A 16,512-nucleotide genomic window follows, 5' to 3' on the forward strand; every position below is an offset into this window, starting at 1 on the left:
GTGGTACTAAGAAATGTTATGTTTCACACATGAAACGTCATTTTAGTCTACGGAATAAAAAAACAGACCTTATTAGGTAGTTACTAATTGTTATCGACTATGTATTTAACATCATTCTAGTTGTCAAGATGTCAAGTAATAGCATCAGTTAATGTAATGTACTGGCAATGTAATTCATATAACCACCATTAGTTTACTGCATGTTCACTATTGTTCACAGGTACTTACAAGACACTTATATAAAAAAAAAAGTTGTGGTTACCTATAATTAGATAAGCATCAGTCATGATTATTATATAGATTTAAGAGCATGTAAGATGTATCTGTTGGTAATCCTAAATAAAGAAAATTAAAAAAATTAATGGGTTTCTATGTGAATGATGGTGGCACCCTCATTTATTTTCTACTCTTCTACACTGTACCTGCCTAAATATTTTTTGAAAATAAAACAACAGGTTATTATCATGACATTAAATATTTATCTTACAACAAAATGGAAACAAGTAAGTATTAAACTAAAAATGATCACCGAAGATTGCTTCATCTGCTTGTTCAGTTTGGGAAGAATAGATTTCTTTAGTTCCAATTTTTTGTATTACAGTATTTGGTAATATGTAGTTATTGCAGCATTTGCCTTCACGTGCTAAGCCTGCACGAACTGTGAGAATTGAAGAAAGGAGATCAAACTTCATTCGGTTTCTCTGTTTAGTCTTGACATCGTTCATCATGCTAAACAATCGTTCTACATCAGCGTAGAGTGCGGTAAAACTAATAAAGATATCGCAAATGTCGCTAAATCTTGAAATCTATTTTCTCCTTGTTGGCGCAGGTTCTTATGGAAATGTTGAGACAACACTTGATGGATTTTTTAACGTTTTAATTATCGTAGCGATTAAATGACATTACTTGAATGTATGGGCGCGCGACAGAGCGACGCGTGCTGTCGGCGCTGTTGCTGTTACGGATCGGAGTATGCGGCGTGCCGGCGCTCGCGGCACCGCGTAGATCGGGTGGTGTATGTGTGCGTGCACGCACACATGGATGGCGCGTTAACAGGCTGCCCCCTTGGATCAGGAGCTGCCTGATCCAACGTTGATGGAAGTGGGCAGAGCCGGTTGTATGCCCGGCGCAGGGTCCCCGTAGTGGTGAGGATGTCGGCGACGCGGTTGACGCCGTCGCTGCCCGGGTGGACGGCCGTGACTCGTCCGAGCAGCCATCGGTTCGGTGGTAGGCGGTCATCCTTGATGATGACCATCTCGCCCAGTTGTGGATGCGCACCTTGAGTGCGCCACTTGCTAAGGGACTGGAGCTCTGAAATGTATTCTTTTGAGTATCTTTTCCAAAAATGAGCCTTAAGCTGTTGTACTCTCATGTATTTGGAGAGCGTCGTAAGTGGTCGAGTTTCTTCCACCTGGGGTGCAGGTGGCAATGTGATCGTTCGTCCAATTAAGAAATGTGCTGGACATAAGAGAGCTAGATCTAAAGGATCAGAAGAAAGAGGAGTGAGAGGCCTAGAGTTAAGCGTCCCCTCTATATGAACCAAGGCCGAATTCATGTGTTCGTAGTCTAAATTAGTCATAGATAGAACGCGTTTCAAGTGATATTTTACAGACTTGACCGATCCTTCTGACAAACCGTTGAAATTTGGACTGTAAGCTGGGGCGAATTTGAACTTTATTTCGTTTTCAGCAGAGTAAGCAGTTATGTCATTACTGTTTTCCTTTAGAAATTTAGCTAGTTCATTACATGATCCTACGTACTGGGTACCGTTATCTGAAAGTAAAGTTGCCGGCTTACCTCTGCGGGCAATAAATCGATTTAAAGCGGTAATGAAACCTTGAGACGTCAGATCAGTGACGAGCTCGAGGTGTACTGCTCTCACAGCCAGACAGACAAACACAACTATGTATGCCTTTATTAGTTGAGCGCCGCGACCTTTTCTATTCAATATCAGGATAGGCCCAGCATAATCTGGGGCTGTGTGTGTGAAAGGGTGATCAGCGTGCAACCTCTGTGCAGGAAGTGGACTCATGATAGGCTGGTATGTACGACCTGAGAAACGAAGACAAGTTAAACAGTCATGTGTTATCTTCCGACAAAGGTTGCGACCGCTTATTATCCAGAACTTATGACGTAACATGGATAATAGCAATTGGGGTCCTGCATGTAAATGTATTTTATGGTAATGTTTATTTTATTTATTAAGGACATCCACATCGTATGTATTACATATGTTGCATTAAAATTGTGTCAAGGTACTTCACCTGATACAGTACGACAATTAAGAAGTACATAGCGTTGACTGTGTATATGGGAACGAGATCTTAAACTATACATAAAAAGAAACATTAAATTTTTAAAGCAATTAACAATTAACTAATATATACATTATTTACGATTTTACGGCAATCCTTAAACAAATTAATAAATACTAATACTAATGGTTTACTACTACTATTTTCGTTTTGGCAATATCTTAGATTTAAATGTGGGTAGATGGTCGTGAAAGATGTCAATGAAATTTTTGCGAGTAGTAAGACTATTGTAACTCGAGCATATTCGTACCACGGGGGCCTGCAGACCAATGTTTGTCCTGGTAACTGGTATAGAAAAGGGTTTAGCAATAGGCCGTCGCGGGTAGTTGTGGGGAGTGGTGAACGAGATTTTCTCAATTAGTTTGCTGCAATTTACCTGTCCGTTCACTACCTTAAGTGTTGTACCAATGTTTTTGTTATGTGGTGAGATGCATGTAGCAAGATTGGATGTGTAGTGTCATAGTCGTAGTTTGAGTTGGATAATCGTCCTCCAACTCTGATCAGGTTGTCATGGTCAATAAATGGATTTAATTTTATTATTTTATCTTTTGTGGTGAGTGTGCCCTTAGTGAGCAATGAAAATTGAATATTTCTGATTGTACCTTTTTACATAAAGAAATCAATGCTGATTTTAATTCTGAAATACGTAATGGACCAAAGCGTTTATTTGTGTTTTGACAATTGTGTTTAAATCTGTAAGCTACAACACGCTGCATTTTGCTAAAGTTTGAAAACTTTTCAGTGAAATCATTTTCCTGTATATCTGCAGCTGCTGAAATATGACAATGAGTTTTAATTTCAGGCAAATCAGAAACATCCACACTTTGAGGCTGCAAGGGCCATTGAATGTCCTTTTGGTGTAAAAAATGTGGACCTTGGAACCACAAAGTTGAATTTTTGAGCTGTAAAGCGTTTTGACCTCTAGACCCTATGTCAGCAGGGTTCATATCAGTTGGGACATAATGCCATGCTGATGGGTCAAAGGCGTTAGTAATTTCAGTGACTCTGTTATGGACAAATTGTTTAAGCTGTTTTTTACAGGTTTTTAGCCAGCCAAGTACAATGGTTGAGTCACAGTGAAAATAAATTGGGACATTTACACATGTAGGGGAGGTACTTAAAATATATTATTTAGCATAATGTCTACCACCTTGTCAGCGTGATGGATATATATAGGTATTTATTTAAGACCTCCTCGTTGGTTACTTGTTCTGTCCAGCTTATTTTCTTCATACGCCGCCAGCACCACATTTAAAACACTTCAAGGCGTTTTCTGTCCGTCTCGTTGAAGCATCAATGAATAAGGAATGAAATGGAAATGACATACCTACAAAAAAAGTGTGGCCGACCGGCCGACGCCATATTGCCAAGAACAAAACATGGCGGTCTGTAGTGCTGAGAAGACAAGTTGATAGTCAAAGATATCGATAAACTAAGCTGTCATCATTTTAAACACAAACTAATGAAACTAAAAGGCTAGATAGAATTAGCGTACAAAAGGCGGACTTAATGCCTTATGACATTCACTACCAGTCAACCATAAGGCAAAGCAGAAAAATTGTTGGCATGTAACTTTAACATATTGAGAGAACGCTATTTGTTGGCTTATGAGCCTTATGACGACCATGTACATTATCGATACCTACTCTATTTCATAATCGTACTAATTACGGACAAAAAAGGTAGAATTATAGTGCACGTATCACAAAGTAGTAATTTCATTAATAAAATAAATGTAATTAGTACTATTGTGAACTAGGGTACCGTTATTCAATATAAACCCCCTTCACACTCGTGCGCGAAGTCGCGAACGCGAGTGTGGAGTAGAGTTCACAGTCCTGCGAAATCGACTCCACACTCGCGTTCGCATCGCGATTCGCGCAACGAATGTGGAGGGGGCTTAACATAAGAAGATTATTGGTCCTATGTAGAATAAAACAACATTCATACACAAAAATAATCTTTATTCATTTCGGAATTATTACAACTTTGTTCAGGTAGTTCCGGAAAGAATTTTTTTCCGTTTGTTTTTTTCCATAATATCGGAAACGTATATCAAGGTAAGCTTGAATTACACTTTTCATCAGCAGGTGTTTGTGTTTTGCATCGTGGTCGTTGGAGTTGCTTTCATATATTCTTCTCATATATTCAGATTTCGGTAACCTGAAAAAAAAAACAATACAACACAAATCCTCTGTATTGCATAACCTCAATAAAACTTTACAGAGAGACACACATAATATGTACATACATGTACATGAAGACAGAGCCAAACAACAATATTAAATAATATTTGATTACTTTCCCGCAGTACAACCGCATTTAGGATACATGTTTTAAATATATACATATAATAAGTTTGTATCTACATAATGAGTAAAAAATTGGAAAAAGAGAAGAACAAGATGCAATAAAGACCATAAAATAATGACCGATTACCTTTTGTATTATTTGTGAGCTCCCGATATTTCGACGCAGTTACATGCATCATGTTCACGGGTGACTAATAATACAAAAGGTAATCACGGTCTATATCCTGGTCAATATAAGTCTAGTGAAACTAACCGTGAATCATTCAAAACTCTAATCATAAAATAATGATCAAAATGAGATTGGTCCAATTTTTGCTAATGAATTAAGAACAATAATTTACTTTATTTATTTTATTTACATACAAAGAGTTGTGCATTGTGATGTACGCGGTGAATTAGGGTTAAAATCTTTAGAATACATGATAAGATTCTTCGCCTAACATTTCTTAAATTCGATATAAAAGCACATCACTAACTGTCGAATGCACTTGTAACCGCCAGAGTACACCCTGGAGTCAGCTGTCAGCGATAACCTAGTTTAATATTTATTTACGGAGCCTGCTGGTTCAGAAATCCAATTCCTCCCCCTGTGGGACGTAGTCGGAGCGTAAAACAAACACCACTTAATCAGATTCTTATTTATTTAGCACTAGAAAATACTCTTAACACACTCAGTCTAGACCTTAGGCACTAACTTTAAGCACTAAAAATACTAACACTATAGGTACTTTCACTATAACGTCACTTTAGCACTATACTAAGGTAAAATAACTAAGCGGTCCACGTAACAAGCACTAAACCAACTATTAACACTGATACTGTTCACTACTTTAGGGCACTTTCACTTTTCTTCCTGATTTTCCTTTTCTTCTTGTTGTTTCTGAGAGCGCGTATTAAATTGAACTGAGCGCAGGCCGTTGCTTCTTTCGCACCTCCGAAGGAGGGGCGAATTGCCTTTCCATCCTTTCTTGGATTTTTGGCGGTATCTATGCGCCGCCCGTTACAACGGGCGGATCGCTTGAGGCCCAAAAAGTGGGCTGGCTTCTGTGCGGGCTCGTATGGCCCTGTTATGAGCGCAGGTCGTAACAGGGTTATAGGGCGAGTACGACGTCTCGAAAGTTACTCGAGAACATTCTCCAAGCTCCGCGAGGTATCGAGCGTAAACCAGTCGCTTCGCGACACCGCCGCCTGACGGGATATATATCAGTGATTGCGCGCGTGCCCGCCAGTACGATCCTTGCTTCCGCAGAGGCCGCATCGCTCGTCCGCCGCGTCAAGGTCACGCGCAATACGATATTCTCATAGCGACCCAACACTTGCCTGTTTCGGCGGAGACGATATCGATCGATCAATCGATTTTAATCAAATAAAGTGCGTTTGTGTCAACTTATTTCTATCCTATAACTAGGCACCCTATAGCTGGATTAGTTAATTTTTCTCGTTAGGCGATTTGTTCCGGCAGGGGTTAAGGCTGTCCGTAACATTCTGCCCCCGCTGACGCTCCTGCGGCTGCTCCTGTTGCAACGGTAGGACAGCCAACTTTGTGACGGGTCTCCGGAACATGTCGCCTCGGGTTTGGACGTCAGCCGATCGTATTCCACCATCCGGTCCTGGGTACACCTTGGTGACGATGCCGCGTGGCCAAACGTTGCGCGGCAGGTTTCCGTCCACTATTATTACGTAGTCGCCCTTCTGGATCGGCCTGACCCCTTTGTCCGATGATTGACGCGGTGCGAGTGTTGGTAGGTACTCTCGTATCCATCTTCGCCAGAAGTGATCGGCCAAAGCTTGACTGGCCCGCCAAGTCCTGCGATCTGCTTCCCCCTGTTGAGCCTTCTAGGAGGAAATGAGCCGGTGTCAATGCCTCCTCGTCCCTTGGGACTACTGCTGTCAGGGCATTCTTTACGGAGCGTACTAATCGTTCCCAAGCTCCGCCTTGGTTAGGTGCACCAGGTGGAATAAACCTCCATGTGACGTTATGCTGTACGCCGAACTCTCGAAGCGCTGGCAACCACTCTTTGTATACGTTGCGTAGTTCGACGTCCGCTTCTAAGTTTGTTGCATTATTAGATGATCAAACGAACTTACCTGAAGTGAAGTTCGATCTTAATTATCCCGGCTTCGTCGAAGAGATTTAAATTTACCATGTAGTAGCTCCGCTACGCGCTATTCCACTCGCACTTTAGCTAATTAACGTTAGAGTAAGAAAGACAAAAAACAAGTTTTCCCACTCCAACTACCCAGTACGGTAGGTTCACTCCGCCGCTAGTCTGGCCCGTCATTATATTTAGAGTTAAGTACATGGACAACATTGGTCAGATTTATGGGTACTGGTTAATTGTCAACATTAGCCAGCACGGGAGGGTTGGGACTTTAAATCTCTTCGACGAAGCCGGGATAATTAAGATCGAACTTCACTTCAGGTAAGTTCGTTTGATCATCTAATTATCCCGGCTTCGTCTCGAGATTTAAATTTACCATGTAGATGTTTGGAGGTTATCAATGTTGTCGATGATAAGCAAAACAAATATATCAATCATAAAATAGGTTTTTTTATTGTAAATGGAAACAAAAATATAGTTATCCTTATAACTATTACATAATAAATACACCCTATAATCATAACTCTCTGAATACCGATTCGGTAAAATTATTATGATTTATGATCGGCCTATTGTAAAAATTCGCAAATACTGCGGACTCGCCCGACCAGCCAGCAGTTTTTCGAATGATATCTACTGAAACACCAGCAAGGCTAGCTGCCGACGTGGCCGAGTGACGCGTGCTATGTGGGCGGAACATATCGACATCGACTCCGCTCTCTTCCATAGCCTGCTTTATCCACCGTCCGATTGTTTGGGACGATGCGGCATTGTAAGGTCTCTTATAAGTTAGTATAAGTTTTGTTTCATTTATAGGCCGATTATTTTGAGTAACATTAATATAGGCTAGAAGTGTTTTCGCTGCACAAATACTACATTTTTCATCAAAAAATGGCAAATCAATTATAGGTTGAGATCTTCCAACGGCAGACGTTTTGACTATGTCGGTTATCTTAATAATAATTCTATTATTAAATCTTTGAATATTGTTTAAACGAATCAATGATAATGTTTGCGTTCTCTGACCAGTTGCTAAAGCTAACAAAATAACAAGTTTTTTAGTAATATGTTCAATCGGCAAGGTTTCGTTAGGAAATAAATTTGAAAAATAATTTAATACAATCATAGGATCCCATGTAACAGTGTATCTTGGGAAGGAAGGTTTTAATCTAAAAACTCCTCTGAAGAATCTTTTAAGACAATCATCTTGACTAATACAATTAACTGAAATTAACGAAATAGCCGAACGATGGTTATTTAACGTACCATAAGATGCACCATCTTGTAGGCAACGATTAAGAAAATCTATTAAGTTATTGATTTTTACATCAAAAATATCATTAATTTCATTAATTTGGCAATATTGCCACCACAATTTTAAGCTGGACGAATATTGCGATAAGGTATTTTTTGATAAGGACGATACCATCACTTGTACGGCTGAATGAGGAACTTGTCTTCTCAGGAACGCTTGCCTGACAATATAGTCACAGCCAGGGAAAGCTGGTGGTGTAGGGGATGAATTTGCCTGAAAACAGATGAAAGCAGATGCTTACTAGGCGGAAGTATAATAATTTCGCTAACTGAAAGCGATATTAATAACGGATACCACGCCTGAGATGGCCAGTTAGGAAAGACAAGTATGCCGGTGGCCTTATCGGTTATAATTTTTTGCAACGTTTTTAGTATAAGAGAAAACGGTGGGAACGCATAGAAGAAATACCTATTCCAGTTAACTGTGAAAGCATCTACATTAAAGGCATACGGGTCTCTCTTCCATGAAATATATTTATGGCATTTTGCGTTAATTCTGGAAGCAAAAAGATCTATTTCCGGCTGGCCAAATGATTTAACTATTTTGTCGAAGGCTTGAGAAGACAGTTCCCATTCTGTATCAATATTAACCTTCCTAGATTCAGAATCAGCATCAATATTACGTGTAGACTTTATATAGGAGGCATAAATAAAGATTTGATGCTGTTCACACCACTGCCATATATCACGTGTGATTCTGTTTAAATGCGGGAATTGGACACCGCCCATTCTATTAATATAAGAAATGGCAGTGGTGTTGTCGATACGTAATAGAATTTCACAATGATTACATTCTTTTGCAAACGATTTCAAGCCGAAGTAAGCCGCTAAAAGTTCCAAGTAATTTATGTGTTGTTCTCTTTCTGCAGATGTCCAGAAACCCCCAATTTTCTCCTCTCCACAAGCGGCTCCCCAGCCAGTTGTGGAAGCATCCGTAAATATTTCTAAAACATAATTAAATGTACGAATAGGGTTGTAAATATTAAGGATATTATTCTCCCACCAGTTTAGATCCTCACATAAAAACCTTGGAACTTTCATGACTCGATCATAATTATCGAATTGTAAGAGAGCTAAATACTTAGCTCTTTCTAAAGATTTCGTATATACCCAGCCATATGAAACTGCTGGGCACGCTGCTGTTAGTGTACCTGTGTACCGAGCAAAATCTCGAATCCGTATCTTATCTATTTTTTTCAATTTTCTTGTAAGCTCTATAATAGTCTGTCTTTTTTTTAAAGGCAGTTCTAATATCATATTTCGTGAGTTTAAAATGAAACCAAGAAATTGACAAGTTTGACTCGGAATCAAAACACTCTTTTTGTAGTTAATAATAAATCCTAATTTGGTAAATAGCTTAATCGTTTCTGTTGCATTCTCTATGCACTCCTCGAATGTATCTCCGATACATAGTGTGTCGTCTAGATAGGATACGGATTTATAACCCCTCGATCGCAAATAAGTCATTACAGGTTTCATAATTTTAGTGAATATGTACGGCGCCGAACAGAGCCCGAAAGCGAGGGCACAAAATTCATACAAAATACCATTAAACGAAAAGCGTAAATATTTACGATGTTCAACATCAATCGGTACCAAAAAATATGCTTCCGTAAGGTCCAAATTAATCATAAAACAATTAGACGTCATAAGCTTTACGGCCGTTCTCGAGTCTTCCATTTTAAAATGATCTGCGAGTACAAATTTATTAAACTTTTTAAGATTTAAAATAAATCTCATATCTCCATTACTTTTTGGCACTAGAAAAATACTTGATATAAATTGACCATTAACCGGCTCGCAACGTCTAATTGCTTGAATTTCTAGCAAATGTGATATTTCTTTTCCAATAGCCGAGGATTCGCTACTACTAAACGATTGTTTAGGGTACAAAGCGGGATCTTGATGTGGTATTTCAATAAAGGGAATTTTATAGCCCGAGATAGTATCTAAGACGTTACTATCGGAAGTAATAGTACGCCGGTACGGGGATCTCGACCGCGGCGCCGGCCGTCGGCTGGATGCGGGCGGTGCTCGGCGCGGGGCGCGCGGGGGAGGAGCCGGCGCTCGGCGCGGCCGCGGCGGCGGCGGCGGCGGGGCCGCCCGCGGTGCTCGCTGCCCGCCGCCGCCGCCGCGTTGTACTGGCGGTCGGTTGACGCGTTGCTGGCGCGGCAGGCCCGCCCAGTTTAAATTAGTGGATGAAGTAGATGGTGCCGTAGGCGCGATCAGCTCTCCTGTCTTCTTTATGCCCCTTGACGACTTGATGAACTCCCCCAAGTTCTCTCCGAATAGGAAACTGTCGCGTGGCCGCTCTTTGAACAGGGTGACATATGATTTATCTAATAACGGCATAATTAGTGATCGCCGTGTGTCTGTCTCTAAGAAGTGAGAGTCGGCGAGAAGCTTGCCGGCGTCGTTGAGTATTTTAACAACCTCCGAGCCCTTCATAGACTTTGTTAGTATGCCGGACATAGCTTTTCCTAAGGCTGCGATAGCGCGACCTATTTGATTCTGCTTGGAGGAAACGCGGGCATCTCTGCTCCGGCACGTTTCGGTTAGCATGGCAGACACTTCTGGGTTTAGCACTGGGGGCTTTGACAGGGGGACGTTTTTAGGAAACAGATATTTCTTTAAAAGGTCTTCCTTGATTTCCTTTGCAAGACCCGTTTTAAGTATGGGCTCCCATCGCTGAGATATATCTTGCAGAATATCGTCTCTCCACTGAGGGGTATCCGTGACGGAATCCCCAAGTGCAAGAAGTAAATCAGGGTCTACATTGGGTACCTGGCCGGCTGATGATGATGATGGATCATTCATTTCCTCTACTTGTGCAGCTAACTCGGTGCCAGGTTCTTCAACCACATTATTTTCATCCGTGTACAGCTCAGTCTGGACGACGTCGTTATTGAGATGTTCTGGAAACATCGAATTTAATTGAACATATTGAAATAACACTACTTTCCTGCGGAGCGGAAAAAATAATTACAAAAGAGGGTACATTTGGTACAATCTTTAATAAAAGAGGGTACCATCTCTAAATTATTGTAAAAATAAAAGTTGGTTGCACTTAACTCGAGCGCAACATATAAAAATTGGTTAATATCTCGTATTAACTCGAAATAAATATCACTGGTCAATATCTCGTATTGACTCGGGAATAAAAAGTCTACTGCCTAACATCTCGTGTTAGATCGGAGACAATAATAACGACAATTTAAATTCCGTAGATACTAACCTTCTGGTTGTACATCTATCGCCTCGTCATCGCTCGAATCGCTTCCACTGGAGTAGATCACGCGACGTCTTCGTTTTGTTGTCGCCAGCTTAGCTTCATAGTCCTTTATTTTTCTTCTCCAACGGTCTTCATTGGTTTCTTGATGTGACCGTTTCGACATTTTTATTTAAATCACTATTTATGTATGTATTTTTATAGCCAAGTGCGTAGTGCACGCGCGCACGAAAGATAATGACGGGCCAGACTAGCGGCGGAGTGAACCTACCGTACTGGGTAGTTGGAGTGGGAAAACTTGTTTTTTGTCTTTCTTACTCTAACGTTAATTAGCTAAAGTGCGAGTGGAATAGCGCGTAGCGGAGCTACTACATGGTAAATTTAAATCTCGAGACGAAGCCGGGATAATTATCGAGAATGACTGCGGGCGACTCTTGTCGCGCCGCTAGTCGCCTGAGAGCCATTATCATTCGTTTCGTCAGACATGCGAATAATGCAACCCATCTTCTTTTTAATCCTCGTCCTATTCTTACTCGCCAATACTTTCCATACGCAGGGGTATTGGCGTTCACGAAGACAAGAAATTTCTTGCTTGCCGCTGCCCCCGTTGACAGATACCGTCTGTGAGTCTTGTGAAACTTCGCGACGCTGCTCGGAGCTCGTAGCCAGTTCTTGGAGTCGCGCTTGTGTTTCATTGGCAGTGGCGAGTCCCTGTTTCGCTTCTTGGCCCATATATTCCGGTCCACATTGGTCTGGATCCTTGACGTGGCCGTGTCGAAACGTGATCTCTTGGTTGGTAGATCCCGTTCTTCCATTTGAGATTCGTTGCGGCATTCCCTTTGGCTGAGGCACGCTGCGTCAAGCTTAGGCCTTATTTTTGCTGGCTTATTCCCGCTAGTCTCAGCGAAATGCGGCAACACCCGTGATACACATGTGTCTGGCGGATCCTTGTAGTTCTCCGCGAATGCCGGGTCCTTATCCACCTCGAGCTCGGTCTGTAAGGCTGGTGGCACTCGCGGCTCGTCGTCCCGCCATAGTTGTCCCACTTCATAGCGTGGTCCTTCGTAGTCGTTTCTCTTGTCGAAGATATCCATATCGGCTTGCGGATCCACCGTTGGTTCTTCTTGGGCAGTGCAGACAACCTCGTTACTCTCTGAGAGAACTTCCTGAGGGTCTTCCTTGGGCCTCTCCTGGGGTCGTCCTGCCTCTATGTTGTTAACGCCTGCGAGACCTAATGGCGCTTCGGGTCTCGTAGCTCCTTCGGCGTCAGATAAGTCTGTCCCTCGGTATCGTCGGCCGTCGACGGGCACTCGACGATCTTTGTCCGGGCGGGTAGCTTCCTCCGCCGGGTTTTCTATCAGACTCATTGTACACCCGTCATCCATCATCGTGTAGGTGTCCACCTTTCCCTTGGGACCCTCTACTCTGTCGGGAATAAGTTTGTAAAACACCGTGGTTGTATTGTTCACATACTCCGTAGTGTTCCTTACAGCGTCCGGCTCTTGTATTACAGCCGCCGGCGTTTGTCCGGACCTAAGGCGGGCGGCGGGCTGCGGGGAGGGTGCGGCCGCGCAGGGCGGCGGCGGCCGGCGTTCACGCGTTGCTTCCTGCGTCTTCCCCTCGCCGTGCAGCAACTTATGATGCCTCATAGTACATCCGTCAACTCCGCAGGGGTTGTCGTGGCATTCGAACCTTCTGTGGTTACTATGCAGGCATTGGTAACATATTAGATTACTCTTTGCCCAGTCCCATCTGGCTCCTACGTCCATGGCCAAGACCCGCTTGCACTCCGGGGTTCTGTGGCCACCGCCGCAGCATAAGCAGGGCACGCGCTGCACCTCGGCGTTGCCCGTCATGTATGCTTGCTCGGCGTGGTACTGCGCCTGCTGCGGGCGTCTACTTCCCTGGACTCGTTGGCTCGTCGTCGATGATAGGCGAGCGGTTTCTTTAACTGACGTTTCCCTCCTCTTCGTGTAAGTCGTAGGCAGCCGAGCATGTGAGAATTCTAGCTCGGCGTCGCTCTCCTCCATGAGAAAATCCGCCATGAGCATAAGCTCGCATTTTCCATTTTTTATGTGCTCTCGGGCATAGGCACACCATCTGCTTCGTAGGTGAGGACTCAGGCGATCTGTGATTTACCTTACAAGCAATGGATTGTTACTGTAATTCTTACTATCCAATTCACACAAAGTGCTTACTATGTTGACAACTTTGGTAGCAAAGTTATTTAAATCTATGGCGCTAGGACCCACGGGCGGCAGACGTTTTAACTCCTCTAGCGCTTTGTCGACGAGAAGATCGATTCTTCCAAAATTCTTTTTTAACAATTTTATTATTAAATCTGGCTGAGTCGATGTCGATAGTAAATGTTGCACGCATTGGCGTGCGTCCCCACGTAAGCAGTTTCGCAGCCTTGCCATATTCTCAAATGCACTAAAGTTGTAGCGTTGAGTTGACTCGTTGTATGCGTTGTAAAATAACAACCATTCATTCGGGTTGCCCGAGAAAGATTGTAATTCATAGCACTGCTTCGGCGGTGTCGTGCGTACGGCGTCCCTTAATTGGTCGGCGAGCCTATTAAATGCAGTAGCCGCATCACTCGGCGGCGGCTCTACCGACGACCGTAGCCTCGTATGAGGAGTGAACGGCGTTGACTCGAAGTAGTCCCTTGGCACTTCGATACGCGGCTCCCTGTACCCAGTGCGTGGTCGCGAAGGCTCCATTTGCGGCTCTATCGGCGACGGAGCACGGTACTCATATTGTGATCGTCGCGGCGGCTCTAACGGTGACGGCGAACGATATTTATTGCGCGGTCTGCGCGGCGGCGATCTATCTTCTTTCCTTGGCTGGCGCAGCGGTGATCGACATTCATTACGCGGCCCGCGCGGCGGCGACCGGGCGCGCTCGGCCCGTGGCGGCACGGGTAGCGTTTCTACGCGAACGCGAGGTGGGTTGTCGGGCGGGCGGTGCGGCGTCTCGACGATTTCATCCACGTCCTTTAGCCACTCGCTGACTCGGCCCTCGGGTTCGATTTGTTGTTGTCTCTTTGGGCTACAACCGCGCGATGATGCCACGGAGGTGTCCGAAAGTGCCCCATATTCGTCTACCACGACGTTTAGACGGTGTTTATATTCCATGTCAAGCATCTCGCGTTCCAGAGCGAGCTCCTTTAGCTTCAATTCTATTTCTTTCCGTTCTTTCATATATTGATAGACTGCTAATGTGTGAACCTCTTGTCGACGTAGATTTGACCGACGACACTTCACTCCGTGCGTTCTCCTTGTTCCTAGGCAAGGTTGTGAGAGGTAGGGGCGCAGTGCACGGAGGTTCTTTCCTTACCTCCGGCCCCCCTTTCTCCCCCTCGGAGATGGGCGACATCTTCCTCGCGCGCGCGCTTAACTGTTCTCGTTCGGCGCGGCGTCGCTCAGTTCGTCGTTGATTAAACCGCTCAATTGAAGACGGCGAACGCGGAGGCCCCTTGTGGACTGTTATCTTCACGGCCTTTGTTCGTGGTACCTCGGCCTTGGCCCTTTCTAGTACCGGCGGCAAAGATTTGGAACTCGCCTCTGCTTCCTCGTCGAAGGCCTTATGTATAGACCCAGTGCCCTCGACGCCCTCGCGAAGTTCCCCTTTAGGTGGAGGGCTAGCCGCCGACTCGCTTTCGGTAGCCGTCGTTAACGGCCTCCCGGCGCGCTGGCTAGGTCCTCCCGACGTGTCCGTAGCCCGCTCCGCGACCTCCGATACGCGATTCGTGGTATCCATGGAGGTCATACGTTCCCGCTCGTTCCTGATGCGGTGAGACTGCGATCTCGTTGTAACTCCCGTTTTCAAGTTACTATCCGACATTATTCACAATTCACAACACAGCACGGTTCGTCAGTCACACACAATTTCAAACAACACAATTTTCACTTCGTCGTAACTGTTCAGTGTCAGTCCAATAAGAATCCAATTAGACACTCACTAGGTCCCACTGAGTTTCAGGATCCGGCTCGAAGGACCAAAACTGTAACCGCCAGAGTACACCCTGGAGTCAGCTCTCAGCGATAACCCAGTTTAATATTTATTTACGGAGCCTGCTGGTTCTGAAATCCAATTCCTCCCCCTGTGGGACGTAGTCGGAGCGTAAAACAAACACCACTTAATCAGATTCTTATTTATTTAGCACTAGAAAATACTCTTAACACACTCAGTCTAGACCTTAGGCACTAACTTTAAGCACTAAAAATACTAACACTATAGGTACTTTCACTATAACGTCACTTTAGCACTATACTAAGGTAAAATAACTAAGCGGTCCACGTAACAAGCACTAAACCAACTATTAACACTTTCACTTTTCTTCCTGATTTTCCTTTTCTTCTTGTTGTTTCCGAGAGCGCGTATTAAATTGAACTGAGCGCAGGTCGTATCTCGCCTGCTTATATAGGGCGAGTACGACGTCTCGAAAGTTACTCGAGAACATTCTCCAAGCTCCGCGAGGTATCGAGCGTAAACCAGTCGCTTCGCGACACCGCCGCCTGACGGGATATATATCAGTGCTTGCGCGCGTGCCCGCCAGTCTAGAGTAAGTTGAAAGAACAATATATTCATTATGGCCGAAAAGGTTGTTTCAATTCTTACATGGCGCTGCGGACGAAATCAGAAAATAAAATTAAATCGAAAGTTTTTCATCACTAATTTACTAAAATTTAACTATATATCGAGTATACGTTCTATATTCAGTAAAACAATAGGAAATACGTTATATTTCAAATGAATTAGGGAACATCGGCGTAATCTTGCACAATGGAAAGCACGCGGGAAGAGGACTTACAGGAATTCACAGTGAATCAGCTCAGAACGGAGCTCAGGTCCAGTAGCATTACCATGAGTTTAAAGTGACGTTACTCGCTAGCGACTGCGTAAATGATTTGTATGGAGATTAGTACAGCGCCGCCCAGGTAGCAAAATGACGTCAGCGACGTCATAATGACGGCATTATTACGTCATTACGACGTCGCTGACGTCATTTGACGTCATTTTGCTACCTGGGCGTCGGCGGTCACTCATAGAACTAAAGATCGGCAGCATGAGTTCAACGCTAGCGATTACTTTTCGATAGGTATTTTACCTAGCTCGCTAGCGAATAACGTTTGTAGCTGTTGCCTATAGAAATCGGTACCATGAGTCACATTTTTGACATACGCTATCGAGCAATACGTTATCGACTGTAGTAATCTATTTCAATGGCATATTAG

General features: G+C 43.7%; 1 protein-coding gene across 1 annotated transcript; it reads right to left on the reverse strand.

Annotated features, from left to right (window-relative positions):
* Nucleotides 1-958: 958 nt before the first annotated feature.
* On the reverse strand, nt 959-11,677 carry LOC134747378 (uncharacterized). The gene is made up of 3 exons (XM_063682003.1): nt 11,279-11,677; nt 10,023-10,958; nt 959-1,311 (listed from the first exon to the last, which is right to left on the reverse strand). The coding sequence occupies exons 1-3, from the start codon at nt 11,436-11,438 to the stop codon at nt 959-961; spliced, it is 1,449 nt and encodes a 482-aa protein (XP_063538073.1). The 5' UTR covers nt 11,439-11,677.
* Nucleotides 11,678-16,512: the final 4,835 nt, after the last annotated feature.

This window comes from Cydia strobilella, chromosome 14 (genome assembly GCF_947568885.1).
Source record: "Cydia strobilella chromosome 14, ilCydStro3.1, whole genome shotgun sequence".
NCBI classification, from domain to species: Eukaryota; Metazoa; Arthropoda; class Insecta; order Lepidoptera; family Tortricidae; genus Cydia; species Cydia strobilella.

Coding starts and splice junctions, on each gene's coding strand:
- LOC134747378 (XM_063682003.1), bottom strand. CDS start 11,438: ATGTCGAAACGGTCACATCAAGAAACCAATGAAGACCGTTGGAGAAGA. Junction 10,959..11,278: donor GATAGATGTACAACCAGAAG/GTTAGTATCTAC, acceptor CGATGTTTCCAG/AACATCTCAATAACGACGTC. Junction 1,312..10,022: donor GTCGAGATCCCCGTACCGGC/GTACTATTACTT, acceptor AATACATTTCAG/AGCTCCAGTCCCTTAGCAAG.